The sequence below is a fragment of the Fringilla coelebs genome (genome assembly GCF_963513975.1).
Source record: "Fringilla coelebs genome assembly, chromosome: 15".
NCBI lineage: Eukaryota > Metazoa > Chordata > Aves > Passeriformes > Fringillidae > Fringilla > Fringilla coelebs.
This window is the reverse complement of record NC_140041.1, coordinates 18,315,955-18,328,133: the sequence shown is the minus strand read 5'-3', so window position 1 is coordinate 18,328,133 and position 12,179 is coordinate 18,315,955. Positions and strand designations below refer to the sequence as shown.

Below are 12,179 nucleotides of genomic sequence, written 5' to 3'. Positions count from 1 at the left end.
GACAGTTTCTGCAGCAGAACATTCACAGAGCAATAGTGTAAATTTCCCAGGTGTAGTCCCAGCAGCACTTCGGGATTTCATGCTTTAAGAGAGATCATTGCCTTTATTGAACAGCCAGGACCTCTGCAACAGCTCTGCACTGGTGACAGAGGTTTTACCATCTCTGTGAACACTCTGACTTCTGCTATTCCAGTTCCCTTGCATGGGAAGAAGCGTTTCCTGAGAGCTGTAAATCCATTGCATCATTCAAAATGCACCGCAAGACAATTTTGAGGGCTTCTTTAAACACATCTTTCAAAAATGGGGAAGAGCTACAATTTTTAGAACCATTTTTCATAACTTGTGGGGGAAAAAATAATGTTAATGTAACATTTTGTGCATGTGCTTTGCATTTTAACAGTAAAACAACAGCTTCCAAAACTCAATGTAGCCTGAAAAAAACTTATAATTAAAAAAAAAAAAAAACAAACAGGAGGGCATATAATTGTGCTGTAAAATCTCAATCTTGTCTAAGCCTCTGCCAAGGCAGGATCACCTGGAGGTGACACAGGAACGTGTCCAGGTGGGTTTGGGATGCCTTTAGGGAGGGAAAGTCCAGCCCGTCCCTGGGCAGCCCTTCCAGTGCCTGCCACCCTCCATGGGAGGAAGCTCTTCTTCACGCTGAGGTGGAACTCGTTGTGTTTGAGTTTATTGCTCCCGTCACTGGCACCACTGAGCAGGGTCTGGCACCATCCTCTGCCAGCCCTTGGAGATGTTTGTATGGATTAAGGGGATCCTCTCAGTTTTCTCTGGACCAGCCCAGCCCAGCTCCCACAGTCCCTCCTCGACCAGAAAGATGCTCCAGACCCCTCAACATTTTCATGACCCTCTCCAGTAGCTCCTTGTCTCGCCCATAGAGCAGAGCCCAGAGCACGCCAGGGCCAAGCGGGAGCATCTGCCCCTGTCCTGCTCTGCCCTGTCCACTCTGCCCGTCCTGCCCTGTCTATTCTGCCCTGTCCATTCTGCCCCGCCCTGCCCACTCTGCCCGTCCTGCCCTGTCCATTCTGCCCTGTCCTGCCCCGCGCTGCCCGCTCCGCTGTGCCCGCTCGGGCCCGGGCCCGGCTGCACTTTCCCGTCTCGGCCAACAGGTCGCACCGTTCGCCCTCGGCTGGGGCTGCCCCGGAGTCGGGGGGCGGCGGCGGGGCCGGAGCCGGGCTGGGCACGGCGCAGCAGAGCCGAGGCGAGGCGCGGCGCGGAGCAGCTTCGGCCGCGGCCGCCCCTCGCCGAGCCGGCCGTCTCCACTCCCTCTCCACGTCGGGGAGGCGGAGGGAGGGAGAGAGGGAGGGGAAGGGGAGGAGGCGGCCGCCGCCGTCCTCCATTTTGTGGCGGGGGCAGAACCGCCGAGCGCGGCGCTGCCCGGCGGAGGGACGGGGCGGGGAGCGCGGGGGGCGAGGTCCGCGGAGGCAATTAGCGCTAATTAACGGAGGGGGCGCCGCGGTGGCGGGCGGGGACGCGTCAGGGTCTGGGGCCCGTGGAAGGAGCAGCGGCAGCGGCCGGAGCAGTACCGGCGGGGGGAGCGGTGCTGCCGCCGCCGCGGCCCCGAGGGGCGGCTGTTGACCCCCCCAGCCGGCTGCCGCCCCCGCCGCGGGGCGCCATGGCCGTGGGCGGCTGAAGGAGCCCCAGCGCCCTCCCCCGGACGAGGTAAGGGCGGCGGGGGTCCCGCGGGGGCTGCGCTTCCCCCCGGGAACTTGTCGGGGGGGGTGCGGCGGTCCCCGCAGGAATGCCCGGGGCGGCGGGGAACCGAGCCGAGCCGCCCCCGGAGGAGGCCGGGGCGGGAGCGGCGGCGGGGCCGCCCCGGCGGGGCGCGGGGACCCCTGGGCCGGGCCCCCGGTGTTCGTGTCCCGGGGGAGCGGGGGGCGCGGGCGGGGAGCGCGGCCGAGCCCCGCGCGGGGCTGCTTCTGCTGAAGTGGGTGTGCCAGGAGACGGCTCAACAGGTCCCGACACATTTCTCTGAAAACTGTACTTTGCGAAGGCGATTTTATTGCAATCCGGCGGTTTTAAGTATTTGCAGCGTTTTCCGCCCTTGGGCAGACTCTCGCAGCTGATTTTTGACACGTTTCCTACGTTGGATGATTCGCTGCCTTGTTTTTTTTGGGCGTTGGGGGAATTGTCAAATGAAATAAGTACCTTTTCCCTCCCCTTCATGTAAAAAAGGAAGAAGGCAGCGCTGGAGGTATTCTTGTGTTTTCTGTATTTTTTCCGGTCGCTGTCGCGTGTCCACCTTAAGCAGCGCAGCGCTTCGGGGTGCTCCGCGCTCCGGGCTGCGGCTCCTGGGGCTCCGCTGCCCCGGGCGGCGCGGACGGGACCCCGCAGCCCCGCTGCCGAGAGCTCCTGGCGCTCCGCCGCTCCCGCCCGGGACGAGCTCGCCCGGGCCACCTTAAGGTTTTACACGTGGGACCTTTTTGCCGCTCGCAGCCTTAACTTTGCTCACAGAAATAGCGGCGGGGCCGGGGCTGCGGGGCTGTGGCGGTGTCCCCGTGCCCGGCGGGAGGGACAGGCTGGCAGTGCCCCCCGGACTGCGGCAGTGCGGGCTGGGCTGCCGGGGGAAGGCCGGACACCGTGTCGGAAGTTTGCCGAAGAATTTACAGTATTTCTCCAAATATTTATGCTCTCCGCTGGAAAAAAAGAAAAAAAAAAAAAACCCATGTAGCAAATACAAACATCTGAAACTTACGAGGTTTGTTTTCAGTATGGGGTGTGTTTGGAGAGTAGCCGTGAGCGGGTAGAGTGCTGGAAGCTAATAAAAATCCTGCTTTATTTTTAGCTAGATTTTATTTATAAATTTGAGATGTATTTAAAGAATTATGCGGGGTTTACTGCGAGATGGGTGGGTTGAATTTTAAGACTGAGCCCGTACAAAGGTGGCAAACGCTGTCTTTTGTGGTGGGGAGGTCGAGTCCTGGGGAATGCCAAACCTCGGAGGTGCCGCCTCTGGGAGCTCCAGACCTCCTCTGCAAGGGAAGGGCTGACTTGGAAAGGTGGCAAACGTCCTTTTCCCCTGCTCAAGGTGTAGTTAAATTCCAGAGAAATTTACCTTGCAAAATTTGTAAACTGGGTCCTTTAACTGTTCTTACATTTCCTTCGTGCAGGGATAGGTGACAGAGCTGGAGAGTGTGTGCACAGATGTCACGTGCTGTAGCTTGATTCCGAGTTGCGTGCTGGCAGACTTACCCCTTCCTCCAGGTTTAGCAAAGCTTTAAAATACATAGTTCCTCCTCACTAGACAGAAACCAAAACCTAAAACCCCCTGAAAACAAGTGCAGTGTGTCTGAGAGACGTGGCACGTGTCAGCCCAGAGCGTGGTGTGCCGTGCCTTCGCTCTCAGAGCAGCTGAGCCAGGTTTGCCAGGCGAAGGATTTAGACTTTTCATTTTAAAGCTTTTATTAACGTGTCCTTGCTGTGCTGACTTTGACTGCTTCTCATCTTTTTATAGTTAATGGTAAAGTAATGGATTCCAAAGAATTGCTTAACCCGTTGGATCAAGATGAAACCAGGAAAAATGCACTCATCAGTACCAAAGGAGGGATCGTGATGGACTTCCATCCACCCTTCAGGGGTGGAGCTACTGTCCAAGCCCCTGTGTCTGCATCTCCTCTCCCTGCATCTTCTCAGTCAGATTCCAGTCAGCAACCTGCTTTGGCTGACTTTCCAAAAGGATTAGGAAACAATGTGCCTCAGCCAGACCTTTCCAAGGCAGTGTCGCTCTCGATGGGACTGTACATGGGTGAAACAGACACAAAAGTGATGGGAAACGACCTTGGATTTTCGCACCAGGGCCAAATCGCCATCTCTTCTGGAGACACGGACTTCAGGCTCCTGGAGGAAAGTATTGCGAGCTTGAACAAGTCCTCAAGCCTGGCCGAGGACGCCAAGGGAACCGCGTCTTCTGAGGTGTCGCTGGAGCCGGATTTCCCAGGCATGGCCGGGCACAGCGTCCCCGCGGAGTCGGGAGCTGCGGTCCAAGGCCAGGTGGGCTCGAATGGTGGCAACTTGAAGTTGTTCTCTGAAGACCAAAGCACCCTGGATATCCTCCAGGATTTGGAATTGCCACCGGTGTCACCGGGCAAGGAGCCCAACGGGAGCCCGTGGCGGCTGGACCCGTTGCTCGATGACGGCGGCTTGCTCTCCCCCATATCCGCGGACGACGCCTTCGTCCTGGAAGGAAGTCTTGGCGAAGACTGCAAGCCTCCTCTTTTATCCGACACTAAACCTAAAATTAATGACCGTGGTGACCTTTTACCCAGTTCCAAAATGCCAATGCCTCAAGTGAAAACAGAAAAGGAAGACTTCATTGAACTGTGTACTCCTGGCATCAAGCAGGAAAACATGGGCCCGCTTTACTGCCAGGCCAACTTCTCCGGGTCGAACCTGCTGGGTACGAAAGTCTCGGCCATCTCCATCCACGGTGTCAGCACCTCTGGGGGACAGATGTACCACTATGATTTAAATACTGCGTCGCTCTCTCAGCAGCAGGATCAGAAACCAATTTTTAATATCATTCCATCTCTTCCTGCCGGGTCAGAAAATTGGAATAGGTGCCAGGGATCGGGGGACGAGGCATTGGCTCCGCTGGGAACGCTCAACCTCTCTGGCAGACCTGCTTTCTCTAATGGCTATTCAAGGTAATTAGTTTGTGTTGCTGTTTATTAAAACGCTACAAGTGTGTTTAGCACAGCTCCATGCATGCTGGTTTGTTGCTTGGGCTTTTTTTCCTTTTTTTTTTTCTTTTCCATTTGATATGTGTAGATGATCAGGCATCACTGGGGAGTGTTTATCCCACAGTAAAACATCAGCTTTAAGCAACTACTCAATTATTGGTATTACAGGGAAGAAAACTGGAGGGGAGCTGTCATGGTCTAAAAAGTAAGTAAATAAACATAAAGCTTCCAAGATACAGCGTAGAGGGAAAATCGAGTATGTGGTAGCAGGATCCATACACAGGCAGTATGGGAGGAAGTATTTAAATGTATACAAAAGCTCCTTCGTTCCCAGGGGTTAAAGGATCAATCACTGTGGGCTTTTTTTCCTTCCTAGCATTACTTAAATGTTATGCACAAAAATAACTTGGTTGCTGGGTGAATTTCTAGAATTACATTTAAGCCTAACTCAAGTTTTCGCTGTGCTCGGTATCGCATTTACCTTACATGGACAAGAAGATTCCGAGTGGGAAATACTCAGCAGCTTGTTCAATAACTGCCTTGAAAGAGATAAGACTATTTGCAGTCAGAGTTAAACATACCTGGAATTTAACTCCAAGTAGAACGGCAGAAGGGGGTGTGGGGAGCTGGTTCCTACCTGTGGCCAGTGCCTTCGTGGTTGCTTCCTGGAGTAATGCAGAGGTGCAGCTGTTGCAGGGAAGTGCTGCTGGAGGAGCAGCTCTGGGACAGTTTTGGGACAGCTCTGGGATAGGTGTGCTCGGCTGTGCTGCTGGAAATGGTTCTGGTTCCAGGGGAACACCCAGCTCTGTGCCTCCCTGAGCTGCTCTGTGGTCAACAACTCCTTGCACGAGCAGCGTGTGGCCTCCACAGAAGAGGGGGATTTGTGGAGTCTGTTAGAAAATGGCCCTGCAAGTGCCTATACAGAAACCTGGCATTTATAGGCTTTTAATGAAGGATCTGGTTTAACATTCTGGGTTTTACTGCTCTGCTGACAATTGGATCCCCAGGGTGTTCCCACCAGTCCCGCGGCTCTCCCTGCACGATATTTGCTCCATTTTCCCATGGCTGGAATGAAGTGTGTGAGGATTCCTTCTTTGTTTCAGGAAGACAACTTTTAGCTTGCTTTCGTTCTCACTTTCTTTCGTAGATTTTGATTTCTGTTGTAAACGTTTTTGTTTTTTTTCCTTTGAAGTGTTTAAAGCAACTTTTAATGTAAGAGATCCAGAAAAAAAAATCAAAAGCTGTGGCTAGACTCCACCTTGATGCGTGAATATTGAGCGCGTCTCACCATTTATTTCAACAGACTAGAAATGCTTTGTGCTAACCTTTTGCATAATTTGTCCAATTCCGTGTTGTGTTCAGTTTGTTTCGTGGGCGTTTTTTTGAGTTTGTTTCCTCTGTTCTCACTGTATCTTTAATGATAATCATAAACTTTGTGTCAAAGCAAGAAATGTCTCTGCATTGGGGAGGAGGCTTTCAGGGACAGTTTAAATAAGCAGATTCCCCCGGAGTAATGGAAATGTCACATTTGAGGGTAATTCCGAGGAGGTGCTGCCCCGGCTGTGCTGTGCAGAGCTGTGTAGGCAGAGCCCCATGCACTCGGGGTGGGTGGCATGTCCTGTGCGTGATCCTGGAGGGATGGGCAGCTGCTCTGGGCTGTGATCGTGGCAGAGCTGTCCTGGAGGGAGAGGGTGAGCAGGGGGAGATGCTTTGGGCTGTGTGGAGCAGTTTGGGGCAGGGCTGGCAGTGCTTGGGACAGCACAGGGACTGTCCCGGAGCATCCCAGCGCCAGCTGCCTCCTCCTCTGCCCAGGGTTATCCATGCTGGGGCTTCAGCATTGACATTCTTGCTTCCTGCAAGGTCATCTTACATTTTATTGCTTCCTTTTTGCCGTAAGATAATGCAATTTTTTTTTCTTTCTGGAATGTGTAAAGAATTTCGAGGTGGCTCCTAGCTGAGCTTTGCATAAAAATGCATTATTCATGAGTTTGTGGAAGCTGTTCTTACTTCCCAAGGATTTTTATACACTTCAACTACACAGTCCAGTTCTAAAAACAGCATTGTTTGGGTTTTCTTAATTATTTTTGTTCTATAACATTCAGGCAAGTCTATCTTCCTTTTACAGTGTTTGAGGTATTAATGAACCCTGGGTTTGAAGCAGGAAATTTTTTTCTTCTTGAACCTCGCCAGAAATATTTGGTCTAAACTGGGTTAGTTTAAGGTGATGTATTGTGGATTTGTTTGTTTTTCTTGCAGAAGACTTAACAAAATTGGCATTTGTTTTAGAAACAAAGGAAGGACTCGCTTGCCAGGTTCCCGTGGTCTGTTTTTTTTTTAGGTACTAAATGTGAGAGGTGGAGCTGGGATTTTGAGAAGCTTCAGTTTCCAGGGGGAAATACTTTTTGGTGTTTGTAGAATTATTTGTCTACTAATAACATATTAATTGTGGACTGAACATAGGGGAAGAAAAGCTGCAGTTCAGCCCTGGTGTTCAGGTTGTATTTAATCTGCCTGTTCAATGGGAAACCTGGAATGTCCCTTTCTATCCAGGCTGGAATTGATGTCATGCCATTTCTGAGTGGTTTTGCTCCTCCAGGTAGCCCAGCATGCTGGCTTTAATGAGACAAGTGATGATCAGGCCCAAGAAAAACCAATCAATTGCAGTGAACTGCAGGAGGGATCCGGAAGTTAACGAGCAGAATGCAAACTTCAGGAATTTGATTAATGGGAATGGATTGGCAATAACCAATAAGCTGCTGTCGGTGGAACAGCTAGCTGGGGCTTGTGCTGAGCTGCTGGAGCTCTGAGCTGCAGCTCCTCTGACTCCAGCTCTGAGCAGCGGGGAGGCTCTGGCCGGCAGGACGGCTTTGCCTGGGGTGGCTCGGGGTCTCCCCTCTGAGCGAGTGCAGTCCGTGAAGAAGGTGGACAGAATAAAAGGGAGGAAGAAGGAGACTAGCAGACATTTTACCTTAGATTGTCCTTAATGGCAGTGAGACAGCAGCTGGAAGAGGAGCGAACCGTGCTGCAGTGCTTCGCTGAAGAGCTGGAGGGTTTGCTGGCGTCGGTCTGCGAGGGGATGTTGCTGTGATTTATTACACAAACCCAGGGAAAACCGTTCCATTTCAAGGAAATGGTTTTAGCAACACACACTCGTGGGGCTCTTGCATGGTATATACATTAAATCCTTCGCTCAGCTCCTATTGCTCTGACTTCCTGGAGATGTGGCTTGTTGTGGGGGGAGTGAAGGATGCTGAGAACCAGCCCAGCAATGCGGGGTTTGCTCCCACAGCCAGAATTCACAGAAACTGGGCCCCACTGGCAGTGTTATGGCTTCTCTTATTACAGTTGAAATCATTCCTAGTACTTAAGCTTGTGGGGGATAAGGATCATTAAGGAAGTTTAAGAAAGGGCAAGAGCTGAGAGAAGCCATTAAAGAGGAGGAGAGTCTGGAAGGAGGAAAAGTTTTGCTGGTCGGTCCCTGTCCAAAGCCTTGCTTCCAAAAGTTACCCTTCTGCCCTTCTACCCCGACTCTTTAACTGGGATTCTTCTTGGGCTCAGGTGCTGTGAGAAGGAAGGGGAAGGAAGGGCTTGTTTGCCAGCAGTGGTAAAGGTCAGTTGTCCGTTTGTCTTGCCGCTTTGTTTCCCTCGGCTGCTGGCCAAGGCCGGTGGCTTGGCAGGGCTGGCTGCAGAGCTCTCAGTGCTGCCTGACTCAGCAGAGGATAATGTATGGGACATCCGCAATCGGGGCTTTTTTAATCATTCTGCTTTGATAGAAAACCCAGGCGTGGTATTTGGAGTGCTCAGGGTTCCAGCAGGCTGTGTTGTGATTTGTCAGCTTAATGTAATACTGTACTTGGGGGTTTGACTCTGGAAGTACATGGCAGAAAATCCAGTTGTTTTGGCAGAAAGGGGTGAATCAGGAATGTCCTGCAGAATGTGCTCTAAGGTGCTGTGAAAAGGTAACCAGAAAAATGCGAGGTCATGTAAGATGTAATCCATTTTTCCCAGTTTTGGCTGATCCTTCATTGTGTTCATAGCCAAGGAGGTGGCTCTTAAGTCCGGTCCAAATGGTTAACTCCTGCAAATTTATTTCTCCTGACAATGATCTCTCTTTTAAACTTAATTCTGGCTTATAAAGCAACCTTATTTTTGTTGTCCATACAATTTTTTTTACATTTATCTCCATGGTAAACTCCTTGTACTCTGCTGCTGCCAGTGAAGGCAAAGCTTTGGTCGAATGAGTCCTACTCACGAATCTTCCCAGAAATGTGAAATACAGGTATTATCCAACTCCTACATTGTATATTTACCATGCTAAGGATTACTTTTACAGTGAGAGCAATTTATCTTGGGGAAGCAAATTTCCCTTCTTCCCTTATTGCTGCTCGTTCTGGAAATGAACAAGTAGTGCATATTCTGTGTGTGTATGTAACTGCAAACTGGAATGATTTCTGCCCTGTGAAAGGTTCCCAAGTCCTCTTTGGACTGGCATTCATTTTTGGGGTTGAAGCCAGCCCGAGCTGCTGTCCTACCCCAAGGTGCTGCTGTAGTGTCATGTGTGCATTCTGCTAACAGTCCCCATGGCATCAGTCTGGGGGAAAACAACATCCCAATAAAATCCTGTTGTCAGTCCAAGTTCCAGGCAATAGGAAAGGCTTTGTAGAGCCGTTGTTGCCATTACCTTGGGTTTGTGCTGTTAAAATAACTGTGAGCATCACCTCTGGTGTAGAGAAAGGAACCTGGAAGTGCCTTTGTGAAGTGATCAGCTTGCAGCTCAGGAGCACAGAACACGTGTGTGCAGCAGGGTGGTTTCTGGGCAGAACACTTGGATGTGCCGAGTGCTGTGCACCAGACCCAGGGAGTTTGGGTTAAGCTCTCTTTGGTTTCCCAGCCTTTGTCTCCCAGAGTCTCAAGCATACACAGATTTTAATCTTATTTACTGAAGAATTAATGTGTGGCACTGTTGCGTGTACAGATGATTGTTCTCGTCCCGGGGATTTTCCGGCTGATTCAGTGCAGTGTGAGATCCATTGATAACCATTTGTAACAGCCCCTGGAGTGTGAGATCCATTGATGCCCTTCTCTAGCACTGCCTTTGCTGCAATAGCCCAGGCCCTCGCAGAGCAGGAGTTAATGCTGTTCTCAGTGCTGGGTTCTGGAAATACTGGTCAGATGCTGTCAGTGGATGGCCTCGTCCCCCTGGGACAGGAGTGAACCAGTACAGCTGGAATAGATGACACACGCAAAAAAAGAATAATTTCATCTCATTGTCTTGGCTGTGACTCCAGAGCAGCTCTTTTGAGCTATCTGTGGGAAAAAAACAAAACACAAAATCCACGGTTTCTTTGCCCCTTTGTGAGGGTGTGACCAGTTGTGGCTGTGGCATTGCTGTCACCTGCAGAGCAATGTCAGCAGAGGGTCACCTGCACAGAGCGAGCTCCATCCTTGGGCTGGAGCACTTGGTACCACAGACTGGGGGCAGCTGGAAGGCTCTGGCCGTGCAGCTCTTGCTGCCTGTGGGCAGGAGAAGCAGCAGGTGTGGGTTGTCCCCATGTGTAACCAGTCCAGCACCTGGGTCCTTCCTGGGGTAGCTGTGGGTAACTGTGTCCCCAGAAGTGCAGGGTTGGGCTGGGGGGACAATTCAGCACAGTCACTGTGTCTCTCCTGGGGGTTTTCCTCCTTACCTCACCTTCACTCCAAGGAAGGTGTTGTGCCTGTGCCTCCCATGTCCTGGCCTGACTCAGCTGCCCCAAACCTCTGCCGTGATGTTTCCTGCTGGGATTCCATCCCCGGATGAGGCAGTGTCTCCCTGTGCTCAAGCCACGCCTGTATTGCTTGAAATAGAACTACAAAACACCTGAGAGGATTTTGCTCCCTCTCCCATGGCCTGGCCTGCTGGCTGTGTCACCTCCGTGTCCCAGAGGTGTCTGGCAGGAGCAGGAGGAGCAGCTGCAGCTCCTGTGGCTCAGGGAGCCTGGAGCTGGGCTCTGGAATGCAGGGGATGGAGATGAGGTCAGGTTTTCTCCCTGCTGTAGACTCCAGGACACGGTGTTACTTACCCAGGATATCATGTAGAGTTCCATAATCTTGGTGCCTTAAATCAATAATCACCACAATTGTCTGGGTTTCTGGAGGAAATTGTGCTCTTCAGAAGTCATCCTGACATGGTGTGTGGAGAATGTTTGTGTACCAGCCCACTGCTTTTCAATCCAGCCGGTGCCAGTGGGTCACCATTAAACCTCCAGGTTCCAGCTCTACCTGTGGAGCTCCCAGTCCATGCTAAATCTTCCTAGAAAATGACAATCCTGATGTATTTTGGAAACTAATATCCCACAGACTGCTGATACTTTCCTGTGGGGATGCAATATCATACACAAGTTCCCCTTTTTGATCAAATATCTCGGGTTTTTGTGACGTTGCAAATGCAAAAGTACTGTTGGAGAAGGAATTCTAAAATAATGGTTATGTCTTTCTTGAATTCAGTTCACTGCTACTGTAATTTACTAAAGAAAACGAGTTTCATATTGGATTTTACAGTAATACATTCTTCATACTATTTGTAATATGTTTGTACAGTTACTGTGTGTCAGAAAGCAGCTGGAGATCATCAAATTTCTGCACCACGGTCACACAAGATTTAATATGAAACTTGTGAGCAGCAGGGCGCCATTTACTCGTCTTGCTTTATTCAGACACTTCTTATTTCTCATTACTTTTATTTGTGTAGCTGAGTTTTAAGCTAGCAAGTATTGCTCAGGATGGGACTTTTTATAAGGAAATGAGGGCACAAATGAGTAGTTTGCCTCAAAATACTACTTGAGAAACTCAGAAATGTGCTGTAGAGTCAAGGAGGAGTAAATCATGAAGTATCATTGAAGTGTGTCATCTATTCTAGAAGCAAATAATGGAAGTGATTTCATAGCTCCCTGGCTTGGTTTTCTTTTTTCCAAGAAACCTGGAAAAGGTCCTGTCATTGTCCTTACCTAGAAGATCCCTTGTGGTGCACTTCTGGGTGCAGCAGGGATTTGAGTCTTTTCTTACTAGAAACTTTGCAGGCAGGGGTGATTTGGGGGGGTTTTGGTGTGTGTGGCTGTCCCTGAATGTTTGAATCCCTGTTCCTGCTGGCAGTTCTCACGGAGAAGAGGGGCTGGAAGGTGGGTGACCTCTTTGCTGACAAGTGGGCAGCGGCTTGGCTGCCTCTCACTGGTGAGAGGGGTGTGAAAACAGGATCTCTGGGGTTAGACGTTCTGTGAGATTATTACAACGTGAGGTTCTGGTCTTAGATGAGAACCCTCCAGGCATTGCCCAGCTCCTTTCCAGCTGTGTGAATTGGGTGTGACGGGGAGGGTTTCCATGGATCTTTTCCTTCCCAGCTGGCTTTGGGAAGGACAGGGCTGCTTGTGGCGTGTGTGCACCTGGTCTTGCTTTAGGCTTCAGCCTTCCCCTGCCCTCACAGCCTGCTTTGAGAGCACCACTTGGGCT

At 50.8% G+C, this 12,179-nt stretch overlaps 1 protein-coding gene across 1 annotated transcript in view; it reads left to right on the top strand.

Annotated features, from left to right (window-relative positions):
- Nucleotides 1–1,442: 1,442 nt before the first annotated feature.
- The window catches only part of NR3C1 (nuclear receptor subfamily 3 group C member 1), a 61,127-nt gene continuing 50,390 nt past the window's right edge, over nt 1,443–12,179 (top strand). Inside the window, exons 1-2 of the mRNA XM_084215607.1 lie at nt 1,443–1,680; nt 3,473–4,661. Coding sequence (XP_084071733.1) covers nt 3,487–4,661 — 1,175 coding nt within the window. The 5' untranslated portion in view covers nt 1,443–1,680; nt 3,473–3,486. The remainder of the gene's footprint in view (nt 1,681–3,472; nt 4,662–12,179) is intronic.